Source organism: Pagrus pagrus, assembly GCF_965226575.1.
Source record: "Pagrus pagrus genome assembly, chromosome: 17".
Classification (NCBI taxonomy): Eukaryota; Metazoa; Chordata; class Actinopteri; order Spariformes; family Sparidae; genus Pagrus; species Pagrus pagrus.
The window spans coordinates 19,071,667-19,098,507 of NC_140201.1; the positions used below are offsets into that span (position 1 = coordinate 19,071,667).

Consider the following 26,841-nt stretch of genomic DNA (forward strand, 5'->3'; position numbering starts at 1 on the left):
ATTGAGGCGTCGCCCCAGTGAGGCTGTAACACAAATGCTGAAAATGCAGGTGTGTTGCATTATTCTTAACCCAACTGGCCCTTTTTCAAGGATGTCTGTGATCATTCTGCACCATGTGTGCAGGAACAGAGCACTTCACGTGAGCAAATAAATTTGGGTCCCCCAAACAGCATGCTGCGGTCAGCTAAGCTCCGACATGAGCATTGTTTGCTCTAATATATGAGAGGCCTTTTGTGCAGCTGCAAAGCACTGATCAAAAAAGAGCTTAAGCACACATGCTGTCGGCTTTTCATTTTCATAATTCTTTGTGTTAGTCGGCTACCAGAGGAGGTACAGATCAATAATGACTCCCAAGTAAACCGTGGCACAAATGGGAGGACGGTGATCAGGATGCTGCAGCACAGACACCCCATCTTTTCTCTGAAGCAATTTTCACACAACTAATCTCACTCGCTTTGGACTAGACACAAGAGAAAGTTAAAAAGAAACAATCTGCAAGGTCGATAAGCAGCAGAGGGTAAATCCATTCTCACTCTGCCAGAGGAAGAATTTTAAAACATGAATTGTTTAGGGGATAGAGTCTCACATGCTATTTAAAATGTACTGTTTTGCTGATAATCTTAAGAAGCTGAAGATGAAAATCTCTTACACAAGCAGACGCAGACTGAAAAAAATCAAAGTTTCCACTAGCTTGATTGTTATGTCCAATTGACGGAATACGCTTTTTTTCGGAACAAAAAGGTGCCCACCTGTGTACTGCAGCACAAATCCATTGCTGCTGAGGGAAGCATCACTGCGGAAAGCCAAGAAAAGCGTGTTGGAGCTGCTCTCGATGCGATCTGGAACGTCTGTGCCATAGAAACTTCCCAGCAAGGGGCTGAGGGAGTCTGGCCCATCGTAGATATGTAAAAAGTCATAACTTGGCTCCAAGCTGAACCTGGTTACAAGTGTAAATAAAATATACATAAACATTTACAGATCATGACATAAAATAAGGTAACACCACATTTGATTGATAATTTCAAAATAAGAAAATTCATTATTTTATCACATAAGGTGAACTGATTGAATATTCAGTCTTTTTATTGTGTACTGTTTTATAAAAATAGGTATACAACGATAATAAAAAAATCTTCAATCACACATGTTGCAATGAGTGTGCTACTGCAGCTTACTGGTTGAAGCTAAGAGCGATGACATAGTCCTGTGTGACAGTAACTGTCCAGTCACACTCCCTTCCATGGGGGTACGGTTCAGGATAGTCTGGTGACAGAATCAGCCCACTGGGACCTGTCAGGTTCCCGCCACATGGAGCTATGAGTAGAGGGAAACTGATTAGTAAATGCAGCTATAAACAACACAAGAAGACCAATTGTTAGCCATGTTATAATTCATCTAAAAACCTATTCTGTAACACAAAAATCTTAAGATGGAGTACAATTTCATATCCATATTAAAGTATTGTTTTCAATTATAAAAAAAGCTTTGTAAGATTTGCTTTAAAACCTTTAAAGCCTTCTATGATTTTGTTAAACTTTATGCAACAAATTGTTAAACTCAGCTTACTGTCAACCATCTGATAGACTTGCTAATGTAAACAATTTATAGCATTAAAAACACGAGAATAGTGGTAGAAAGAGTTAATTGTCTCCTTTTGTATGTGGTATATGGCCTCCCCACAGGTAGTCATAACAGACGCTTAATTGAGACATAGCTAATGCCCATTGACACTGCTTACCATGATCTCACCTGTAACTGTCCCACCCAACACTTCACATGGAAAAAAAAAAAGATCAAGCTTATTAGGCTAAGCACTAATTAAACAAGGCAGCTAATTATGAGGTCCTAATTTACATTGTTAATTTACGTTGTTTTGTACAGGACCAAGTGTGATCAGTTATGAAAAGGTAGAAGAGTCTGACTGAGAGGTCCGTGTTGTTATTGAGAAACAGGATAATCAGATCTCTCTGTCTGCTGCAGTGACTTCAGGAGACATCTAGGGAATGCGGCAATCGGGTTTGGCACTTAAGATTCACTTAAGGAGTCTGTTAAGTAATCACGTTAGGAATCCGTATTGTCTACCTGTTTCACAAAAGTCTGAAAAGAGACTGCATTAGACAGGTTGTAGGGCATAATATACTTTATAAGATACATTTTATTCCTATGCTCTCTTCTGTCTTTCCTAATTGTGTCATTTAAAATCTCATAACCACAGAGTTTACACACAGAAACTTTAGATACATGACGTCTTTCCTTAAAAAATGGGTGGGCTAGTTAAACAAAGTTGTAAAAACAATGTTTTTTACAATCACTTGTATTCACTCAGCAGAAGCAATAGAGGCTATTTTGGATCATAATCCATGTAGTATCATTAGCCATATCTGATGATTGCCATACCTGTGCATGTAGGAGGATCTGGCTGCCAGAAGAAGCGGCCGTTGATCTCAGTGCAGATTATCCTTTTGACCCCCTGCAGGATGTAGCCAGGATCACACTGGAACACCACATGGTCCCCAGGCTCCCTGCTGTCACCGCTGCGGGTCCCGTTGGTAGGCATGCCCGGGTCATTGCAGGAGGTTGCAGTAGAGACTGAAGGAGCAAGAGAAGGCTCAATTATTTAAATGACATGAAAATTATCTTCAGTTAAAAGACGAAAAGAGGTTATTATTGTAATAGTTCACAGCTAAACCTGTGAGAGGTGAATTTCGTCTCGCTACATCCAGCTACCACCCTCCCTCCATCCTCACCAGAAAACTGCAGAGCAAAGCCCTGCTTGCTGGTGAAGAAGTCTGTGGTGAACTGCAGGCTGACAGTATTGAAGGTGCTGTGGGCGTCCGGGGGCAGCGCTGAGCCGCTTAGCTCCCTCAGCAGGACCCCTCCATCGTGGGGCCCATCCCAGATCCGGAGCACATCGTGGACCTCCTCCGTGTGGAAAACCAGGAAATGCAGGCTGTCAAAGACAAGGACAAGCTACTTGAGAGGCCATGGCAGTTGATAGATAACGCTCCCTCTGATATGAGGCTTTAACCCCTGTGCATGGCCTTACAGAGCAAACTCAGGCAGACAAAAAGCCATTCATTTTCCTACTGAAAAAGTTCTGACGATTACCACCTCCGGTTTGCATTTCATGTTTTTCAAACCAATCTAAGCTCCTCTTAATGGAAGGTAATTGTAGCAAAAGTCTATATTTCGCAGCTCTTCCATTAATAGCTTTAGTCAAGAGGAAAATCCAGCCACTGATTGTTCGGTCACATAATGAATGTTGGCAGACTATGGGGTCTTACCAAAAGCTTACTATCAAGGTTAAATGTTTTGTTTATTATATGGAGACTAAAACTAAATATCATAAAAAATAATAATCTAGGCATTTAGAAATACACGTCACATTTCCAAAATGTGGGGGAAAAAAAAAAAAAAAAGATGACTCAGAGCAGAGGAGGAGGAAATAAATTGATTTAATCAAACTACTGAGTAGTCAAAAGAATCAATCAAGTTAATGATGTGATTAAAGCAGACAATAACAATAGAGGAAATACAATAACACGGTTAAGGGCAAGTATAAAAGAGGGCAACAAAAAGCATTTTAAAGTGAATCACACACGTCGGATCCAGAGCATTCAATGGATGTTCCACAATGTCAGTCAAGCAGATACGTCTGCTACGGCATTTAATAGTTTCAGTCTAGACATCAGAAAGATGATGCTGTCAAAATATCTACCCTTCACTTTGGCACAGACAGCTGTCAGCCAGCTGGTGGTCCACTGGATGTGAAATGCATGTGTTTGTGTCTGTGTGTCTGTGGCATTAGTGTGTGTGTGTGTGTGTGTGTGTGTGTGTGTGTGTGTGTGTGTGTGTGTGTGAATATGTGTGGTAGCCTCAATGTAGAGGATTCATAATAACATGTGAGCATGTGTAAGTATGCGTTTTCGAAAGGCTCAGCAAGACTTAAGGGATAAAAAGAGGTAGTATAGAACAAATGGGAGACTGGTGGTAATGTTGACACGGGCCACTCGATATAAAGGACTTAATTGAATACAACAGTATTCTCAGCAGCTTTATCCTGGGGCAAATACTAAAAAATATAGCCCGTATATCAGCTCATTTCATTTGTGCCTTTGATTATTTCTCCCAAACACATTGCTGTCTTGCATGCCTTCAAAATATGACTACAATGTGATATGCACTCAGATGAAGGTTTGCTCAAAATAAAGGAAACTTTTGAAATTGTGTTGAACTGAACTCGACTCACCTGCTTCACACTCAAAGCGTTTATCACAACAACACAGGTGTTATTTCTCCAAATGCACGACAGCAAAAGAAAACAATGTTTCTTCAAACACTCTCCTTGGATGAGTGTAACATCTTGCATGCGTGTCACAAAGATACTGAGATAGCACTGGGTGAATATGACCTCACAGGGGAACACCACCATCATCCTGGTACTGTAGTTAAAACAAATTCTGACACAAAATGAAATAAGGAAAGGTATCCAAACCATTTTGCCCCAAAGCAAATTCCTGATACTTTTCTTCTCCTCATGTTTCAATGAAAGGAAACAACACTTTTACTAATAAAACATTTTATTTTTTTTAGAGAGCAGTCTGTAGTGTTCTATTTATTCTATTATTTTGTCCATAGGCCTAAGCTTAGCTTATTATAAATCTGCCCAGTAGCCACTTTCTCATTCTCTCATTTTAAACATGTTGAATGGTAATCTCTGTCCAAGTCATGCAGAGAAAACCATGGTACGTTTTGTGCTTTAAGTATCCTCATCCCTTTACACACATACATACATGCACACATACACAGCCTTAAGCTACAGATGATGCAGAGGAGAAACAGCAACCCACTGATATGTCGGGTTTAGCAACAAGTTCCTACCGTTTCTGCATAATTGGTGTCAGACTCCGATTCCCATACTGTCTGATGTGTGAGCAGCAGCCAGAGGCTACTCAACAATGTGCTGTGTGTGCGCATGGATATACTGTACATAACCTACTTGACAAGTCCTGTCACAATGCCTGTGAAAGAAACACACTTAAAGCAAACACATGCAGACAGGCACACCGGTACATATTCACGCAAATGTACACTGATAGGTGTATTTGGAGGCTAGTTGAATTACAAGGCCACGTATAGGCATCCATGGCAGGGAAACAGATGCAGTAACAGAGACACACAAACATACAGTACACACATTAACCTCCTTATCACTGCAAAGCAGCACATCACATGTTTCCTGGCATAAATACTAATCCTATTCTTCATACTCATTCCTCTGCTCACAGTTTGCTTGTTAAAATTCACTGAAATACAGATAATACACTGTGATATAAAGTGATCATTTAAAAGCTCAATGAAAATAATAATAATGTTAAAAAAAAAACAGCAATACATATGAGCTGTTAGAGGAGAGAGAGTGCAAGTTAAAGCTGTTTACTTCTCAGTACTCGGGCTTCACAGACAACCAATTAAAATTTCAAATTAGATGTTTTTTCTTGTGAAATCATATTTTAAATGCTGCTGAGATGAGTGGCACTTTGAATTGCACATTGTGAATATTGTGTATTATGCTACAAAACATGACAACCAAACTGTTGACACAGAGAATAAAACACCAGAGTTGATAGTCTATTAAGAGAAAAGACACCCATTTCTTTTGTTTAGAGTTGCAAGAGCTTAAAGCTTGGACATATCGGTGTAAAATTACTCAGTGGATTTAATTCAAACATGTGAGAGTAAAAGGGACTATTATTTAAGTAACTACCGCTGAGGAGCACATGAGCAGGGCAGTTGACCATAAAATGCACCAGCAGAAGACGGTTGTTCTCCAGCTGCCAAACCTTTTGCAGATGCCACATCCTGGTTTTTTTTTTGTTTTTCTATTTTGATAATCCGTCAAATTCAGGCTAAAAATGTTAAAAAGCTTTTCTGCAAAGATCATGTGAACTATCTACATATTTAGAGTTACATTATCTGCAGTTGTCCAGAACCCAGTTATGCATTTGTGTGTACATATGATGGAGGACAAAGCTGGAAAAGAATGTGTCGTGATGAATAAAGTAAGAACAATTTATTTAATATTGTGGTAGTAAAGTGACACTTTAAATGAATAAAAAGAAGAAAAAAAAGTGTTTGATATTCTCTAGTGTTCATTTCCAAACTTCTCATACAAAGATGAATAGTCAATATGTGCACAATTTCTCACATAAATCTAATACCAGTCCTAGTACAATGACGCATTAAATTATAGTAATAAAATATTAAACTTAATTTAATTTTAGTGATAGTTACAGTGGCGACCTACTTTTCACCTACTACTATCCTGGCTAGCCTTTTCACTTTCAGTGACCAAAGATTATGCTCAAAGTCTTCCATCCCCGTCATGTGAGCGCCTCAGGCAGTCGGCATGCTTGTTATGCAAATGCTGTTATGAAACCCTTAGGTACCATGATCCTTTTACCTACGCTCCACCTCTCCTTACCCTAGACAGGACATGCTGAGGTGTTTGCACAACAGTTGCCAGCATGAGTAAAACAAAAGTGTATATGTGTACCTGCGTGTGCCTTCATGCATCAATGTGCATAAGTATATACAGCATGTGTGTGTGTGTCACTGAAGATGTGAGTGAGTGGAAAAGATGGTTCTGGGGATTTGCATGAGCAATGTCAGAATGAAGCACCGGTCACGTGTTGGATCGGCGCTCGTGTGCCGACGGCTTTCACGTTCTAATGCAACCTTCAGGACTGTCAGACACTGAATGGCATCATGCTCCATTTCCAGATTTATGTGTTAAAAGGAAGATGGAGAGGTGGGTGGAAAAGGAAGAGGTACGTTGACGGAAAGCAGGAGGTGAGGGAGGGAACAAAAACAAGACCAACGTTAATCATTGCTGGGCTGCTGGAAGAAGAGGATGATGGCGGGAGGATAAGAGGTTGATGGAGAGCAGAGGAAGCTCTGAAGGATGGAGGGATTTGTGCTTAGCGGTCCGATGGATAGGATGGACGTGGGCTGCATGTTAGGATAATTGGTTCCTTTTATACAAGATCTAAATAGCCTATCTCTCCTTGTCACTTCCTGGGAGTGAAGGCTGGGGGGCGGGATAAGGAGATAGTGAAAAAGAGAAGATGGTCAGAGGATAAGAGAGATCCAGAGAGTACGAAAGAAAAGATATTGATAGCGGCATGTAAAACCTTCTCTGTCTTGGTAGAACACATGCAGGGCATGCAGACTACACTTTTCTTTTCAATGATCCAATCCTCCTGGTCATCTGTAATTATTTTTCTTACTCTTACTCCAAACCTGCTTTTAAAATGTGTGTGTGAGCACACAGCTAGTCATCCTGAGTTGTTCACTGCAGAGGAGCTAGGAAGAGAAGTGTTAGCTGCTGGTCGGGAAAGTCCATTATGAGGGACAAATAAAACGACAGGCTGAGAGAAGCGGAATTACTGCAGGTCTCACCAAGGAAAAGGAAATTTTGGTCTCCGTGTGTGGTTAACATTTTGTGGAATCGTAGGAAGCCATGTTTTGAAGTTTACAGCTAAGGGCTCTCCTTTACACTTGTCCTCTTCTTAACAAGATAAAATAGCTCCAGCAAGTGTCAGAGGAATTGCCGTGAGGAGATGGAAGAAGAGGGGGCTGGAAAAGATTTCTCAGGTCTTTTTTTTATTCTGCCTTAATTATTTTGTATTCATATGAGAGAAATAGAGAGAGAACCAGAGAGCAGAGACTTTCTCATATGAATACAAAACAGTCTTGCTGCAATCACAAGTCCTGTGGGGAGTCTTCACAGTGCGTGTATGTGTGCCTGAAGATGATAAATAAGTAAGTATGCAGGGGTTTACAGGGGTGTGTGTGTGGTGGAAGGAACAAGAAGAGAGATGTCGAGAAAACATACGCTACCAACTGTCTGCTTTCTCACGGCTAATTGAGATTGTGTGTGCAAAAGCAATGTCACACTGAGAGCTACCATCATCAATATGTGTGGATGTGGCCTCCGTGGGACTGTCCCTGTGGGATCATCCTTCAATGCTGAGATACAGCCACACCACAGGCTTTGAAAAAACTCAAACACTCAAACACTCAGACAGCATGAACAACACATGGGAGGTGACACCCTAACCGAGTTGTGGTCACAGAGAGCTTTGTCCAGTTCATGTACTGCAAGGCACATGATGTAATAACGTGTAAGCAGCGTTATCGCGCAGATGAAAGAATAGTTGACGAGTATTTTTAGGCAGGAAAAGGTGTGAAATTGGGAAATGAATCAGTGAGATAAAACTAGAGGTTAAAGAACACACACACAGACACATCATTGTGCTTGCCTATCCTTACCCTCACCTGTCTCTAACTTCAACCTACTTCCAAAATCCAAGTTCACAATTTTAAAATACATCCTTAAAAAGGACACACACACACACACACACACACACACACACACACACACACACACACACACCGGGAACAACCTGGAAATGCGTAATACTAAAACACAGTTTTGGGCTGTGCAGACCCAGTGAAATATATGTGCATATTCAATTGAGACTGAGGGGCACTATTTCTGTCATACAGCATGACATATGGAGGATGCATTGCATTTGAAAGGTGGTATATGTAGCTCCTTAAAGGCAAAAATCCACCCGGTAAAATTACATACAGTGCTGTTTTTTAAAAATACTTTAGAGCTAAGATTTCATCATATTTGAATAAAGTCTGTCCTTAAGCTGAACAGTGCAGACAGTCCTGATGAACTTACAGTTATAGCCGCCTCGATTTTCCCCACCCCTCCAACTGCCAGCCGGTTCCCAGTCGGTTTCCAGCCACTGAGCGTCCCCCTTCATCTGGCTACATTTATTTTAAAGCTTTAGTTAGTTTAGTTAGCGTTAGCCCTTCTGGTTACTTTACTTAGTTTATTTAGATTTTGTATCAATAATCTAAAGTTGTAGTGAGGTCATATCATTATAGGTTTAGCCACCCAGCAATACATACAGTCATTAAAATTAGTTCATCTTTTACTTGCTGCAGCCCTAAAGTTATGAACATGAACAAACAAAAAACATTGTTTATTTATTGTGTTCAAGCACATGAAATCAGTCGATGAAGATCTTTCTCTTCTGAATAAAATGTTTCTCTTTAAAGCAGCCCAGTGGCTCAGTTGGTAGAGCGTGCAACCCATAGACAGACACCCTGCAGAGGCCCAGGGTTCGAGCCCGACCCGCGGTCTCTTGCTACGTGTCATCATCCTGTCTCCCATCATCTCCCAAGCCACTCCACCAAGAGAAGTGAAACATTTCCCCCTGACCTCTTGTTTTACAGTTTCATCAGTTTTTTTAGCCTCCGTTTTCGTAGTACATAAAGAAAATGGCGGGGACTTCCTGTTCACGAGCTTTCTCTTTTTTAGCTTAGTACTAGACAAAATATGTTCCTCATAGCATATCAGGGGATGAATAGGTAGTGTGGTAACATATTTTTACTGTATGTGTTATCAGCACAGCCAGGTTTAGACAGTTTGAACGGAGTTTAGAGAACGTGCATGGTGGCTCTCACTCTGGAGATCTGTCTGAGCTCTTTGTGTCTGTGGACGCACGCTGACAAAATGTGGGAAAAAATTCTCCAGTTGATTCAACAGCCCTGCAACTGCCAGATGAATGTGGAGGGCTGGGAGACCTGTTGGGATGTCCATTGAATAAGAACAAAGATGACCTGTAATGCTAACTATGTGTTTGGCTTGGCCTTTTATCAACTGATTGCATCTCTTATCATCCGCCATTGCATGAGGAATTTCTGATAAAAAATATCAGAAAAATTATACAGTGCAATGACAATCATTTCTGCTGAAAATGTGTCACCTAACCGTGTAATAGTTCATGTGTCTTGTAACCACCCACACCAAGTGAAATATTCAAACAAAATACTTTAAACACAAATATGATCACGGACCGAGCATATTTAAACATTATCTGCCATATCATGAGGTCTTCAATATTATGTCTCAGCTTTTTGTTTTTCAACAGTACTGCATGGAATTGAAAGTAATAGGGCTGGGGAATTAATGATTGAACAACAATGCGACAAGCTACTATAGTATGAGAGTCAAAAAAGTTTTTTTTTTCTTGTATACACTATAATAGTTTGTCCCAGTACCACTGCAGACGCTGTTAGCGCAGTCAGCCGCTCAGACGAGTGCTGCACACATAGTGCTTTCCTTCCTGTTGAATCATTAATTCCCCAGCCATACTGCATTCACTTTCATACAGAACTGTTGAAAAACAGAAAGCTGAAGCATAATATTGATGACCTCATGATATGGTAGCCTAATAATCAGTAAATATGCTCCGTGTGGGAATCACACTTTCTCACAAACATCAAATACTGTATGCCTATGATACAGTAAGAACGGCTGATTTCACGCTGAAGTAATGCTTCAGCTTCCATCATCACTGATCTGCCTGGTGCATAGATAAACCACTGCAACTGGTTTCCACACATGGAGCTAAGGGGCGTTAGGATTCCCCACGTTCACTACATCATCACCCGTCACTGACTGATTAGGTCCCCAACATGGAGGAACGGGAAGTTTTAAGAGGCTTCATCTGTATCAAGATATAAATCCCAGAGTTGCCCTGAAAACAGTGAACAAAGAACAACAACAAAGACACTATGACATTAAAGACATTTTTGTGAATCCACTCTCAAGAAAGAGTTGTCACTGGGTGAAGAGATCAACTTTACTGTCAAAATTCGCTGAGAATTTGGTTCGACTGTAAACTTTGTAAGTTGGGATGTGCGCATTAGTCGACAAGGCCATTGAATGTTTCTTCTCCCCCTTGTCAGCGCAAGAAATACTTGTCCATTTTTGTGATTTTATCAATTTACACATTTATATTATATATTACCATAATCTGCACTGAAATATTGTTAGAACCAGGCATTTTATTTTGGATTTTCAGTTATTTGGATTGTGCTTTGAGAAAATGTTATTTGTCAGCTTCTATTTAGTGAGTTGTTGTCATGTTAGTGCCACACCTTTCAGCTGCATTTAAAGTACACTTGTACAGTACAGTTATTGAATAATGTGATTAACGGTTTTAAATAGTTTGTTTATACACAATGTTTTTTCAAACTATGTTTAACCTCATAGATTAAACTGTGCTCAACATTGCATGTGTTCTGGTTGTTTTCTTACTTTAAGACTAGTCGAGCTACTTTAAACTTCTGTTTAAATGTTGTTGGGAACGTCTGTAGCACTGTGTGACCTTCAATGGAATGTATTTATATACAGTATGTTGTGATATAACAGTACAACATAAGTACGATAAAGACAAGATAGAAGCAACAGTAACCCCCATGAAAGACATACTGTCCTATAGACTGTAGAGTTCAATTTTGGGCCAGATTACAGTGGCCTCCCCACTCTTTGCACATTGTGATAGTCCATTGATGGCTTGTGACAACAGTTAAAACTGCAGTCCAGCGTTGTAACCCACACACTCTCCAATTAAAGGGCATGCTTCTTACTAAATACAATTTTTTAGATGAATACTTATGGCTTCATTGCTCAGTGTACCATGTGGCCTACATCCCTCCTTTGATCTCCGGAGCAGTACCCAGTGAATGTTCCATCGGTGAAATGGCTCATTGCCTCCCTTATCATCTCTATTCCTTTTACATTGTTATTATCTCTTTACGTCTGTATTCCACTCTCTGCCTCCCACCTATACTCTCCATCAATATCTTTCGGCAAACCAGTCTGTGGCTTTTCAGATGTCTGCTGTCACTCGGCACAGCTCCTGGTCTCTCTCACAATCTCAGTACGGTTTGATTAGTGTGCTACCTTCAGCTACATCATTTGATATACAAGGAATCCCTGGGCTAATGCATTGCAAATTCTCCTCAATAATGAATTGCGTGGGTAGGATCAAAGGCATGGATGTGGAGCATACCTTGCAGAGGAATGGCGGAGACCCAGAGGTAGTGAAGGCACTAATGAACCTAAACTAGCAATCATGAGGGACCTGAGAATGTCAGATGTGCATGCTAAGGGACAGCATGTACTGGCAAATAGATTCATCCTGACAACAGCACGGAATTGTATGATATCACACAAAATGATAAGGTGCATTGAAAAAAAAAAACTACACAGTGCAGTTTGAAAGTATTACGACATGTTTTAATTGCTTTGGATTTACTCCAGCATGTTGGATTTGAAGTGAAACACTGACCAAACTGAAGTTAATAAGTGCCTGGAAAAAGCAACAACAGGCCGTCCTACAAGTCTGACAAAGCATACCCAGGGTTCATATACTTCTGCTGACATCTGTAGAAATAAACCATACAATAATATGATTACTTTTTTATTATGTTAATATTGAATTATGAAAGTACTTGCTGTCTCTTAAGTATGGTGAACTATGTTTATAGAACATTAAAATGTTACAATGTCTTTTAAATTAATTAATTTAAAGTATCTTGGTCCTGTTATTTAAATTCCATTGTACTGGAGTACAGAGCAACACAACTAAGACGTACACATATAGTATAGTATAGTAAACGTAAATGCTCCATTATGATGAGCATGTGATTTTCTCGAAAGTTAATCCAGTTTATGCGAAGAGAGAGATTACAGCCGTCCTACTTAAACCATCAATTGTGTTCTCTGCCTCTTCCACATGTTACTATATCTACACATATATTTATGGATTAAACAGTATGCTCCTTGAATAGCACGGCTCCTTCAAGTATCTGGGCTTACAAGATTATTACATTAGTTTACATTGCTGCTTCATGACAGTGCATGAACACAGTATATTCTGTTACTATATTCTATTGCACTTTACTTGTTCCATGCTTAATGGTCATCCATTTTAATGCTGCCAAAACATGGAATTTATCATAAGCATGCTGATATATGACAGACAGTGGTCTTAACGTGCCTGCAGTCCTAAGTAGCTTGATGGATACAGAACAACACTGACACTACCAGGGTAAAGAATTCCATATCTACAAGGACACCATCTCAGCACATGCGATGCTGCAATGTGGTTTAAAGAATTCAGTAGGCGGTGGATATTGTTCGGTACAAAATATGTCGGAGGAAATAAATACAGAATAGTGAAAGAGAATAACCTTAAATAGTTTAAATTGTCCAGTTATTGTCCAGCTATCACTGAGTATTCATCACCTGATTTTGCCTGAAAGTAAAGCCCAGAACACACAACATATAAATGCCAAAATTAACTGAAAACTCTTGACTTTCTTTGGTGTAGTCTCAAATCTGGAGGCTCTGAGGTGGTATTTCGCCTTGTCCAGTACTAACTCCACTATTGGCCAATAGCAGCTCACTGAAGATTGATTACACAGCAGCCCGTGAAAGTGATGAATACCACTGCAAAAAGGGTGGCTAAATTGAGAGTATATTGAAAGGTGGTAGATTGAAAGAAAGCCTGGAAAAGGACAATGTAATCAGAAAACTAGAAAGCATGAAAAAAGGAAACAAAAAGGTGTTGTTCAGACCTGATGGTGCTTCCAGGGGCAGCCTCAATAGTCCACATACAGTGCAGGTTGTGTTCATATGGAGCAGGGTAGCCTGGAGACAGGATACGACCAGAAGGCTCTTCCTTGATGGTGCCTCCACACTCGGCTGGAAGGAGGAGAGAAGACAGAACAATGGGAGGATTAAAGAGGTGAACAATGAACAGGAGTACAAGAATAAAATAAGTACAAGCTCATCGACATTCTGAAAGTCAAATTAATAAAAGAATACAGCAAGGTTAGCATACTTAACATACCAGAAACTGCATCATCCCACTTCCAGTAAAGTGCATCACATCAGTTTCCTCTCATCATTATTAATTATTGACATAGCAGTCGTATGCTCAAATGTGATGTGCTTCATCATCTTGTTTGCAATTTGAATGATGGGAGGGAGAGCAGCCAACTCAATATACTCAATGTGAATCTCTTTGGCTCAGCGAAAGCAATCCACCATCCCAACCAATGATCTCATCCTGTTGCCTTTGAAAGTTGATGGACTTGTTGACTGAACAACATTCAATATATTAGACTCAAGTTCTGGGAAACTTATGAAGACAACGTTTTGACTGATATGGCAAGATATTTTAGTTTATTTCAAGGTATCAATCACAAAAGAAATATACTGTATGTGTTTCCCATACAGCCAATCTAAGCACCTACTGGTCTACCAAGAGAGTGGATGACTCGTCATGAATCAATTCTTCATCAGAGGAATGTCATTGAGTCCACTAGTAGCAGTAGTAGTAGTAGTAGTAGTAGTAGTAGTAGTAGTAGTAGTAGGAACCGACATAAGCACAGCCTCTCAAAACATTGACAGTAACACAAACACACATCAGTGGAACTACAAAGCAAAATCAGAGGCCAAAACATTTTGTCAAAACAGAGGGAAGAACAGTTTCTTTTCAGCCTCAAGTAATGAATTGCCACCAGAAACGCACTGTGACTGAAAAGCAATTTTCAACCCCCCCACCCCCCTTTCAATTACCAACCCCTACCCTTATCCAAAAAGTAAAAAAAAAAAAAAAGTTGTACTGAAATACAGCAATGATGACAGACACAAAGAAACAGAGACAGGCTGCCTAGAAGGAAGTAAATATCTTGTTTAACATAACCCAGCAACCACACACAGAGGGAAACAGAGACACTTATTATTTTTTAATAATTATTACTAAATATTTAACTATAAGTATATCATTATTTCTATTCTATTTTATTTTCGACTTATCCATTGGAGACAAGTCCAGTTGCCTACGATACAGCACTTAGAATTACCATGACATGGATGACTGAGAACCTTCATTAATATAAACTTGCTTTGGCAAAGTAACACTTCAGTTTCCCATGCCAATACATCAGACAGGGACGAGCTGCTATTTTCTCCATACGAATCAAACACATTATGTCAGCTTCCATTTGACAAACATGCCTTTCCTTATGTTTGCAAATAAATCGTCCCTTTGTCTCCCTCCTTCACATTCTCCACAGCCCTCATGCATTATACATTTAAACTGCAATAATCACCAGCGCTGGCCTCCGATCATTTTTGCTGTCAAAGCACAAACGCACAAAACAACTCACATGCACACATACACACAAACTGTAAATAGAGTATATGCTTACTTCCCTAAAAAATATATATATATTTTTTTTTTATTGTCTTGAAGGGAGATGGATAATGCAAAAAAAAAGAAAATAAAGTATGAGCATATTAATCTTGATAGTCTTGCTGAGGCTTTAGTCTCTCTTCAAGCTTTTTCCCTCTGTTGTGCTTTTCTTGTTTGAAGAAACTTACTGTTTCATGTGAAAAGTGAAAAGAGAAGATGGTGATCTATCACAGTAAGAAAAAAAAACGTCTCTTTCCTCTAGCCTTATGACCTCAGAAACTACTGCACAGTGCTGCCATGGCAGTGTAACTCTCTCAGAGTTTAGTATGTCTCCACATGCATCTTTCTTTAAATCAACTCTCCCTCTCTTTTTTGTCTCCCTCTCTTCTTAAGGTAGTTTAAATGTTCCCTTTATACAAAAAGCATGCATGTGGATGATCATATGATCAGCTAAAAACAATTTCAGCCAGTTAGACATTAATATGCAGAAATGTGGTTAGTTATAAAAAAAGGACATTTATTTATGATTATACACATTGGATATGCACGGCCATATCAAGTGTCGATAAAATACAAAGCTGCTCAGGCATTCAACCTTGTAACTTTCCTCTTCAGTGACTTTGAGGATATGAACTCTCCCTACTGTTTTCAACTGAATTTCATTCTTCTTCCTCCCCCTGCTCGCCATACCCATCTCATATGTGTTCAGTGTGTCCCCGCTACTAGAAAATAATCCCACCATTACAGACGGAAGCAGTCCCTCCCAAATTCACTCCGGCTGTTAGGCTATCATCTGCAGTGAAAAGGGCATGGGAGGACAAACGTGTTCAGAGATATACAGTATGCTGAACGTTTTTTGTACCCAGACATGAAATTACCTGTCAGTTTGGGTTAAAACGGGAGCCTAGCAATATCATTCTAATCACCTTGGCTGATGTCAAAGAACACCATCCTGCCTGTTTTTCCTCACTGAGCTCCTGGCTGGTGTCTGAGACACTCTGTCAAAATGTCGCCCAATAGAAGATCCAAAAAATTGCTTTGGGTTTGTTATCATGACATCATATAGGCGGTATGTGTATGTATGTATGTATGTCACGCATTATTATTTTCAAAATTGTTGCTCTACCATGTTTGTGTCAACTGGTAACAAGTGATAAGTGAACTGTCAGTGAACACAAATAATATCAAATAATTGAAAGTCCCACCATCTAGGGGTTAAAAACCTGCCTATACTGTATGCTTGCTGTGTTAGTGATGTGAGAGTCTTATTTTAAGTGAAAAGGGGGACTTTGCAACCTTGATGCAATAGGAATATGTGGAGCTAAATAGAGTACAGTCATTTTCGACGAGATAATGCACTGAATGAGGTGCTGGGAAAGCACCCAAATGGATGCCCCAAAATAGCAGAGCTAAAACCACAGGGCTTTTTGGAAACCTGCACCAGCATATTCACATTGTTATTAGGATGAGGAACTGGGTCAGACATTGTTCGGCTGAAATAAACTATAACTGGTTAGGATTAGCAGTGTGCCAAACAGTAAAGCAATCACCCATGTAATATAATGTAATACTACAGAATACTGCTTTATGCAACCTGATATTTTAGTGGAATTTAACATAGCATAAAATGATAAATTGTGATGTAAGGGAAGGTAATAAACTGTGATGCCAGCACGAAATAATAAAACACCACAAAAGGCTTTACTACATTTCTTTCATTTTCAAAAATGTTCTTCGTAGCTGCTTTAAGCAAAAAATCGGAGAACTTTTACAGCATGATGTTAATTTAGGGATTCACAATATAGATTTTTTTCAGCTGACACAAAAATCGATAATTACCTGCTTAACCTTACAGACTTTTTCCCTCATCATGTTCCTCTAAAACTGCAAATAATGCCCACACCGGCGACACTGTTCTGCCGTCTAGTCTACACTGCCTGAGTCTACCCAGGTGCAGCAGTTTGAGGCCATGCATGCGACAACTGCGTGCTACACTTCTTCTCTGTGTTTTTTGGTAGGTTGCAACAACTTTAGAGGAGCATGCTGCCTGCTACTATGTTGGAGTGTATAAATGTGAGGCTTGTTAAGTCAATGAAAGCAAATTGGCTTCACATTATTGGCAGCTTTTATCAGGTATAATTTCACCATTACAGATATACAGCCAGTAACATACATTTCCCAATATCTGGCCGATATCTATTGTGCACAACTGGTAACAAACGCATATTCCCATGTAATGGAAGACAAAACACCCAATCTGCAGAACCAACATTATTTTGACAGATAAAGTAAAAATGCGGCCAACAGCAATGATACACTTGATCTCCAACTACTTCGTCTGACTCACCAACACAGAGTGGGAGGGGGCTGTCCCACGCCCTCCTCTCCCCCCTCAGGCAGGTGAGCACCTCGGGGCCTTTCAGGGTGTAGCCTGGGTCACAGCTATAAGACACAGTGCTCCCTGCAAAATGACCCTTGTCCTCACGCTTGTAGCCAAACTGGGGAACACCTGGATCCTCGCATTTCACCAGCTCAAAACCTTGGAGAGAGAGGGAGAGTGTCAGTACAAGGATTAGGAGGGTATTGAAGAAATAACCATTAATGGGATTTTTATGTGATGGTGGCCATGACGAGGGTTGGAAAATAAGATACAAGAAAACAAACTCTACTAAAATGTAAATGTTGAATGTAAAGAAATGTGTGTGTGTTTGTGCGAAAGACTTGTTACTCACTAATGAAGTGCAGTTCAAAGCCTTTGCTGGTGTTATCCGCATTGCTGATAAACTCCAGCCACATGGAGCTGGAGGTGGAGTTCAGGGTTGCGTCTAGCAGCTCACTGCCTGTAAACACCCCCAGCAGACGAGCCTTATTACTGCTGCCATCAAAGACCTGAAAGGGACAGAGGGAGAGTGGGAGGAAGCGTCTGAATTAAGATGATCTGCACACACAAATATGCTAACGAGGCACGCACACACAGGGAGGGTATCACTCCCCCCACCCCCTCACTTTGAGCACGTCATCCTCCTCCAGCCTGAAGTCCCGCGCTCGTAGCTGGATGCCTTTGCCAGGCTGCGTCTGGATGGAGTAGATGCACTCGTGGTTGTTGCCGTAGTAACCGGGGTAGTTGGGTGAGAGCAGCACCCCTTGCATGCCAGTCACGGATGAGCCGCATTCAGCTAGAGAAAAAGAGAGGGAGCAGAGGGACAGACAGAGAGAGAGAGCGAGAGAGAGAGGAAAGGAGAAAGTGGTGGTATGGGAGAGAGCAGAGGACATGTCAATCGCTATATGCTTGAAACTCAGAGTGTATTTATTCATGCTGTCATGCACAGGGAGATGGGAGAGGTGATGGGAGAGGAATGTGGCCAGTGACTTTACCTGAATGTTGAGGTGCACATCATCATAATCGCAATGCAATCTGAATATGATTAACAGTAATTTCAGCTCCATTTGAAAATGCCTTTTTCTGAATCATATCAGGGAAAAGGTAAAAACGGGGACCGAGTTTTCTATAGAAAAATAGCTGCCAGAATTCAAATGACCACAAATGTACCCTGAATTTTTACTTCATGAATGCAGCGAGGTAGATGAGATGAGGTGATGGGACTGCCTGCGAGGTATATGGAGAAGTATCACTTCTTCTAAAATAAGGCTGAATACGATTGCCAGAGGTGTGGAAAATAACAAAATGTGGCAAACTTTAAAGATGTGGCTTCATCTAGAGGCAAAAATGTCCAACAAACTACAAGCTAGCAATGTTATTTTCACAGATAAATATGCAGTGAGAACAGGCGCAAATGAGGCAGTCAGGTTAATGTTAACAAGGTTTTATAAGGAAATTACTTGCTGCTACTGCTACTTCACACATGCCTAGTCACTCAAAACAAACAATCAGGTAGTATTTATTGGTGTAGGTAAAGAAAATAAATGTGACTTCACCAGATTGTATTTATCAAACTATAATTACTGGTTTCCAATAGAGTGTCAAAATCTTTAAGTGGTAAAAATACTTGCAGTTCACAGTTTTTTTCCCCAATTACTTTTAAACAGTGCTTTGGATAAACTGAAAAGAGCCACTCTAAGGACAAACATCTAGATCAATCACTGTCATGGTCTGTGTTTTATCCATCATTAGGACTATTAGGATACATGTGTTTTCATATCAACACACTAATGCAGCTCTCAAGGGTTGGTGTATCATAGAACCAACACACTGACCTAAATCTTTGCAGTTTGACTCGTCATGTTTCCCAGGCATTAGCAATGAGCAACATCAATAATTAACATATTTCAGCTTTTTAATGTCATCCTCATTAGGGCTGCTGCTCTATATAATTTGGACAAAGTCAAAAAGGCTGTTTCTGGGAAACTGTCCAATGTAGAGACAAAACGTGGGCGGATGGAGAGATGAAAATGAGGAGAATTGAAAGGGAAATGCCTCATTTTTCCAATGTGACTGACAGTTCTTCTTAATGAGTGGGTGTGTGTGAAAGGGCTAATGTGGCAACATGGCATTGTAAGGGGGGTGGTGGGGGAGTGACAAAAGCCAAAATAAAGCATGTGACCACCTACCAACACACCTTGGCAGAGGGGAGCTCCACACCCGCCTCCTGCCCCCTAAGCAGATCACCCTTGCCGGACCCTCCAGTCGGTAACCCGGAAAACAGGAGAAGATGAGGGGATCGCCTACTCCATACTGCAGGCCTTTTCTGGTACTATAAGGCGGGATTCCAGGATCCTCGCATGGCTCCAAATCATACTCTGGTAAACAGAGAGAGAACAACAAAAAGATGTATTTAGAGATGTATTATTCTTTTTTCTAGAAGATCACATCCCAGTCCAGTAGCATGTCTTATGATGCTTGGATGTGAGAAAGTATAAATTGAATTGATTAAGAATTCTGCCATGCTTTAAAAGGTTGACAAGTACTTTTCCACAGATAAACAGGAAGATAGACCATGGTTAAATAAATCAAATGTCCTCCAAGTCCCAGATCACATCTAAACAACATGACGCTAAATGTCACTCATTCAAATTCAGAAAACATGTGCTTTCATCATGTGTATTACATGGATGGCCATCGTAATGAAACCCTACATCTGAACATTCAGGCCTTACGTTTTTAATCTCGCAAACCTGACCTGTTTTGACATAGGTGGCATTTGGTATTTCAAACTGTTGTTTTAACATTCTTTAAACTATGTTTTGGTGTTCAAATCAATTGAAATCTGTGAGAGCCAAATGAGGTGAAATGATGCTCTCACTAGGTAGGGGGGCCATCTGTGCTCTATCCTAATTGATTAATTTAAAATTAATCAATTCTCTTGATGTCAACCATTTCATAAATAACTCTCAAGTGGTTGTAATTACATATTTCTAGGCCACATACTTAACTTATGATTTGCTTCTTGCCTAAGGTGGCCTCCTGACTAAGCATGGCAGTTTGTGTCAATAACCCATGGAAACAGACTCTTGTTATTAAAAGGTCACAGCAAGTCTCTGATCCATACTCAGGAGCCTGAGGCGTCCGCTCTCAACACGAACCTTAAGTGCTTAAATGTGTAACCTTTCATTTCTTTTCCCCAACCTGTCGCTCTCCGTCTCCGCTGAATGATTAGTCTGACTCAGTACTGTGAGCAGCACTTTCAGCCATCCTTCTTTTCGGGTCTTAGTAGTTTGAATGACATAATCCATTCTTACCTGAGAAGGTAATGTTGAATCCCTCATAGGAAACAGAGAAGTCAGAGAGGAAGCGTATCTGAGCCGTGTAGTTTCCAAAAAGGCCTGCACTTAGAGGTGGTGGCAGTGTGGAGCCTGTCAGTCTCCACAGGGGTTGAGAGAAGCTGCCATTCTCTGTTACCAACAAATGGTCGTGAGGGCTCTCAAGATGGAAGGTATGGAAGGTGAACTGGACACCTAAATAAGAGAGGAAGAAAGATCCATAACTTAAATGAGCTGTTGTTTACGTCTTTTTGCCATAGCACGAGTAAATTAGGTTTATTCATGGGTTTACCCATCGTTCTACAGTTTGGAATCGACAGCCACAAAAGCTTGATTCGGTACAGTCGGATAGATCAGAGGACTACTAAATATTTCTGAATATGTAATTGAAAGCCCTCTTTACCAATAGATGTTATTTGTATCAAAGTTTTTATGTCAAAAAAATTGTACTTCGAGACAATCTTGATTGATCAGATTAATAAAACTTGTTCAGCTCAAATGTCCTTACTTGATATAAGTTGACAACACACGTCTGATGTCAGAAGAAGCTGGTATATACATGGAGGCAGTCATACCAGCCAAGTAACATCAGAGTCACTCAGCTCTAAACAGTATGTCCTACGTCACACTGAATCATCACAGCACCAGACAGGAGGCAGACAATGTGTGTAACTCTAGGTCAAGTCCCTTCCATTATCAGGGGAGTCTGGAATTTCTCCAAGACCCATCTTCTCTGTACCTCCGGACACCATGGAGCCTCTCAACATAAAGCATGCCAAGTGTGAAGGGCTCTGAGGCCTCTCAGGGCAGCCACCACGTCAAAGCACAAAGCAGACATTCCATTATATCTTTAAATATCTACCACAGTTTTATACACGGAGAACAAAACACTGTCCAATGGTTCAACCTGATTGGCAACTGAAAAGGCAGAAAGAGACAAAGATACCTCTGAGCAACAGTTTAATAGGAGTATAGGAAAAATCATCATACATTTGTAAAAGAAACTAGAAGCTTAGCATTAAAATCTGTGAAGATTTAAATAAATGTTTCAGTGCCATGTGCACAATATGTCTGTGTCTGCAATTAACTATGTTAATCATGTTTTTAAGCTATTCTTGAAACTTCTAAATTGAAATAGCAGGTTAGTCTAGGGTTAGCACTATTAGAACTTGGACATACTATTATTGTATTACTATGGACTAACACATTATAACCACTGAATAACTGCAGAGGGTACAAAGTAAACCAGGCTATAGCGCTGGGCAATATGGCCTTAAAGTAATATTGTGACATTTTTGGGCTATATTGCAATAAACAATATATACCTTGATATTCTGAAATCTCAAAAGCGCTTCATAAATGCTACAACTGGGCGACAGAGACCTAAATTACTTACTTACAGTATTCTCCCCTGTCATGCACTGTGGGGACATTGACCGATTGGACACTTTAATCGTCAGTTAAACAAAACTATTTCAAATGTAAGCAATACATTTGCTGTCTGAATTACACTGTTTTTATAGGGCAACTCCACTACTGCATATATGAAAATAGTAGTATGAAGCCTATTGTGGCTCCAGAGGGAGCTGCCTTTAATCTGATGAATTGCCTCATCAGGCCACTCAGTGGCTTTGTTAAATTGTGGGTAATGTAGGCACCAAGGTTTGAAAAGGAAGAAGAATGCATGGAATAGAAAAGCTGATATATTTTGATCAATTGTTTGTGAACTGTCCATAATGAGTCCAACAGTGATAAAGGAGTGCAATGCTCAGCCAGTGGATTGCTTTTCAAAATCTAGCGATTACCCTCAATGCAACTTAGCCACACCTCACACATTTAATGTGTAAAATTGTTGTCATGCCCCTTTAAAATTATCATTAGTGAAGCAAACTAGAACAACATCAATATAACAGGTGATTCTGACTTCTGAACTAAATATATCCCTGCAATTTGGAAACTGCAACAGAAAAAAATCTCATGACAATTTCTTATATTCACTGGAGGCAAGCTAAAGTCTTTGTGTTAAAGTGAAACACAATATTCTAAGTCTCAGAATCTGTGCTGAATCAATTCCTTGTCTACCTCCCCTACTTATGAAATATATTACACCCATGCTGAGAGAACATCCACAAATTAGGCTGTGTCAATTTAATGTAAGCGCTCTACCAAAGGTGACATGAATGGAGAGTCTTCTCATGGCGCTGTAGCCCTAGGCCAGCCTTTCAGCGCTCCAGACTTACAGAGACAGCTTGTTCGGCAAAATAAAAAGGCCACTCAGTGGGTGGAAATGACATTGTAAGGGAAATTGAATTTGACTGCTGCATGTGTTGACGCTGAATTTCTCTGCTAACCTTTGCCATGGGAGGTCTCGATTATCCATGTGCAGTTCAGGTTGTGCGGATAAAAGTCAGGGAAGCCAGGTGACAGGATGGTGCCAAAGTTGCCCTGGATGTAGCCTCCACACAATGCTGGCAACACAGGGGGAATAGAAACAGGGGGAGACGGACGAATGAGAGAAATGAGAGGAGAGTGGAGAGTCAAAATCAGAGAGGGCATAACAAAGTTGATGAAGACAGAAATAAAATTTCCCCCAAAAATGGCAAAACTTGTCTGTGCATTTACAATGTTGTAAAATGCATTTTACAAAAGGTGCCCTTCAAGATAGCATAAAAAGGACAGAGTGGTATCATCAATATCATTACAGAGTGGGCAAAAATCAATACTGCCCTTAAATATAAAAGCATTTACAGATGACGGAACAGGCAAACATCAAAGAGTAACGTCACCACTGAACATATAAAACATTTATGATGAAATGAGGCAGAAACTTTTAAAGTCTAAAATAAAAGTCGTTGAAAGAAATATTATTATCTTGTATGGATTTTATAATAACTCAGGAATATATAGTAATCTAAAGGTGATGCAATATGAAGCAAAGTGCTGAAAACGATTTCTCATGTTTCGTCTGGAGCAACATGCAACAATGAATTTAGCTTTAATCCCATTTATGAATAGGAAGAAATCTGGCAGGGGACTATTCATTTCTAGGTCAATATTATGGAACGTACCATCACAGCTAGGCAGGGGGCGGCTCCACTGAAAATTGGGTTCACATTCTAATGGCTCTCTGTCACTAAGAGTATACCCTGCCTCACAGCTAAATGTCACCAAAGCTCCCACATAGAAGTCATTGCCATGCCGCTGTCCGTTGACAGGTATACCGGGATCCACGCAGTGATCCGATTGTAACTGCAGGGCTGGAGAGGACAAAAAACACACATGATCAAAAACAGAATGACACATATAGTGTTAATCCCCCTGCTTGCAGCGTAATTAGGATTATATCCTGTTTTCAATAGGTTAAGCAGAGGTCAAGGAATGTTGAAAAGCAGTTTGTTTTCTCAAAGCAACCCTGATAAATAATTTACTTGAACATCCTTTTCTCAACAGGAATGGACCAATAAACCAAAGTTTCTGCACTTCTTTCCGCTCCACCTTGCATAGTTTCTGCCTAAGTAGTGCTCATAGTGAATTATTGAAGCTTTGCCGAGATTTACCACAGAGAAAGCGCAACAGGTTACCAGTGTGAGACACACAGGTAGAAACGAGGATGACTTAAGGGTTGGATTTACAGCATGAGTGAAGACTAGTGTGTGGGAAATCTCTGTCTGTCTGTCTGTATGTGCGTGTGCGCGCGTATGTGTGTGTGTGTGTGTGTGTGTGTGTGTGCGTGCATGTGTGTGTCTGACAGTGTCTATGGATTGAAGAGTGAGAATGTGTGTCAAGGCAGGGATATCTGACAGAATAATCTCAGCCCATTTACTTTCTAATTATAGGTGTTCTAATAAGAATGTCTTCATGCTGAAATTGAGAGCCTGCAGAGATTTTATTTACAACCAAGACTGAAAGGCTCTTACTAGTCCAGTGAACAAGGCTTATGGCTGTTGTCTCTTGATTTGGTCCATATGTATTGTGATAGATTAATTTCTATTAGGCTCCGTGAAGCATTGGTAAATAATGCCTTCCTCTACAGTGTATCTATCCTGTATCCTCGGGTGAAGATTTGACTGCTCACAAGCATTAAGCCCTTACTTTCATAACGTATGCGGAAGCCGATGTCAGAGTGGCTCTTGTCAGTAGAGAAGAGAAGAAACAGGAAGTTGGAGGTGCTGATGAGGAACTGGGGAACCTGGGTGCCCTGGTAACTACCAATTAGAGGTGAAGAGGGAAAACGTCCATCGCGAACCTCAAGCACATCATAGTTGACCTCTGTGCGGAACCTGAGAATACAGCAATAAATTGAATTAGGATTTTTATGCTTCACAAAAAAAGATACAAAATTAGAAGTGTTGGTAAAAAGCAAATAAAAACATTAAGTCCTCACATAAAACTGTTAGTATAGAATATGTGCTTAGTTATCTTGTCTGAGTCTCGTGGATACATCTCAGGTTGGGTTTACAGAATGGTAAATGCAAGGCTGGACTACCAACCAGACAAAGTGAAAAACTGCCTTGAGGGCACATGTTACTTGTATTATGTCATCCGTTTTTTTTGGAAATTTGGGAATAAGCACCACTTCATCTGAGAATGAATTGAATTGGTAAGGGATTTAATGCAGGCTCTATATTACTACCTGTCTTAGAAAGGGGCACTGTGTCAAAATGCACTTCAAAATACATATATTCAGCTTATAATCAGACCAAGTGTAGAGTTTCCCAAACATTATTTATAGTTTTAGACATTTGGCCTCAACTAAAATCCAAAAATTTGGATTCCATGCAAACTGAATAAGAAGAGACTGATGCTTAAATGAAGTTCTGAAGGTTCTGCTTTCAACATGAAAACAGAGCTATGTTGTATCACTTCCAATTTTCATATGGTGAGTTTTAGAAAATGTGGAGACATTTGGCGTGCTTTGGTGAGTGCATCTGTCTAGCATGTTTGAGAGTGTGCGTGCGCATGTGCTATCTGTGTGTTTCTGTCTTTGTTGCCAGAGCCACTTCATCTTCAAAGCCATGAATAAATGGTTTCAGAACCGTGTCATCTAAATGAAGCGGTGGTTTGTGATATTTTATTGATGTAACATAAAAATTAAAGAGCAACAAACATTTATGTGTATTCATTTTGCATGCCGTGCCATTGTGGCAGAGACAAGGACAAGATGGGCTCACAAGGATGAGCCTTAGTGAAACGCTAATGTAGTATTTGATCCTACGACTGTATGTTCTCTCTCTCAAACATCAGGAAAAATTACCTGCTCCCCCCATCTCTCTGGTTCCCCTTGATGGAGCATCTCCACTTACATACGCATGTATGTTCACAAACTGGTAGGTCTATTCAGCTTCTTTGTGTGCATCTGCGTGTGTGAACTGTAAGGATATCCGTCCATGTACAGGAGGGGGGTATCAAATGAAAGGATCAAATGAGCACGAATGAGCATTGCTAAATAAAACATAGTGTTAGCTTAGTAGGGGCTGCATGTTCATGTGCATTAGATCTACTGCATTACCACCAGAAAGGAGTGGCAGGAAGAGATTATAAAAGGCGATAGAGAGCGGAGGGATAAATGTGAGCACGTGGAAATTGTGTGAAGGTAAAAGCATGAAAAATCTGATCTTACTTTGAGGAAAGAGAAAAAAACGGTGATGTGACAGCCATCTGGGTGACTCACTTGTCGAAGATGATCTTGATGGGGTAGCCTGGAGGAGCCTCAATGATCCATTCACAGTTAAGGGCCTCCTTATAGAGTTCTGGCCAGCCAGGGGAGAGGATGATCCCACTGGGAGCCTTCAGATCCCCTCCACATGGGGCTAACGGAGGGAGTGAGAAGATGGTGAGAGAGAGCGAGCAGACAGAGATTGAATTATGCATGTCTTTCCCAGCTGATGTATGACAATGTCCAGAGATGATCTCATGTATCAGCCAGGGCTCATCCCATTTCTTTTACTGCCAGGATCTGACTAATGTAAATTGGTGACAGCTCACT

The 26,841-nt window shown here is 40.3% G+C and overlaps 1 protein-coding gene across 1 annotated transcript in view; it reads right to left on the reverse strand.

Annotated features, from left to right (window-relative positions):
- Positions 1-26,841, reverse strand: part of csmd2 (CUB and Sushi multiple domains 2) — a 241,166-nt gene that overhangs the window by 69,143 nt on the left and 145,182 nt on the right. The window contains 14 exon segments of the mRNA XM_084379183.1: positions 750-937; positions 1,176-1,314; positions 2,398-2,589; positions 2,748-2,950; positions 13,513-13,639; positions 17,485-17,676; positions 17,870-18,026; positions 18,144-18,313; positions 19,707-19,895; positions 20,835-21,050; positions 23,207-23,323; positions 23,924-24,112; positions 24,948-25,135; positions 26,527-26,665. Of these exon segments, the coding sequence (XP_084235309.1) occupies positions 750-937; positions 1,176-1,314; positions 2,398-2,589; positions 2,748-2,950; positions 13,513-13,639; positions 17,485-17,676; positions 17,870-18,026; positions 18,144-18,313; positions 19,707-19,895; positions 20,835-21,050; positions 23,207-23,323; positions 23,924-24,112; positions 24,948-25,135; positions 26,527-26,665 (2,406 nt within the window).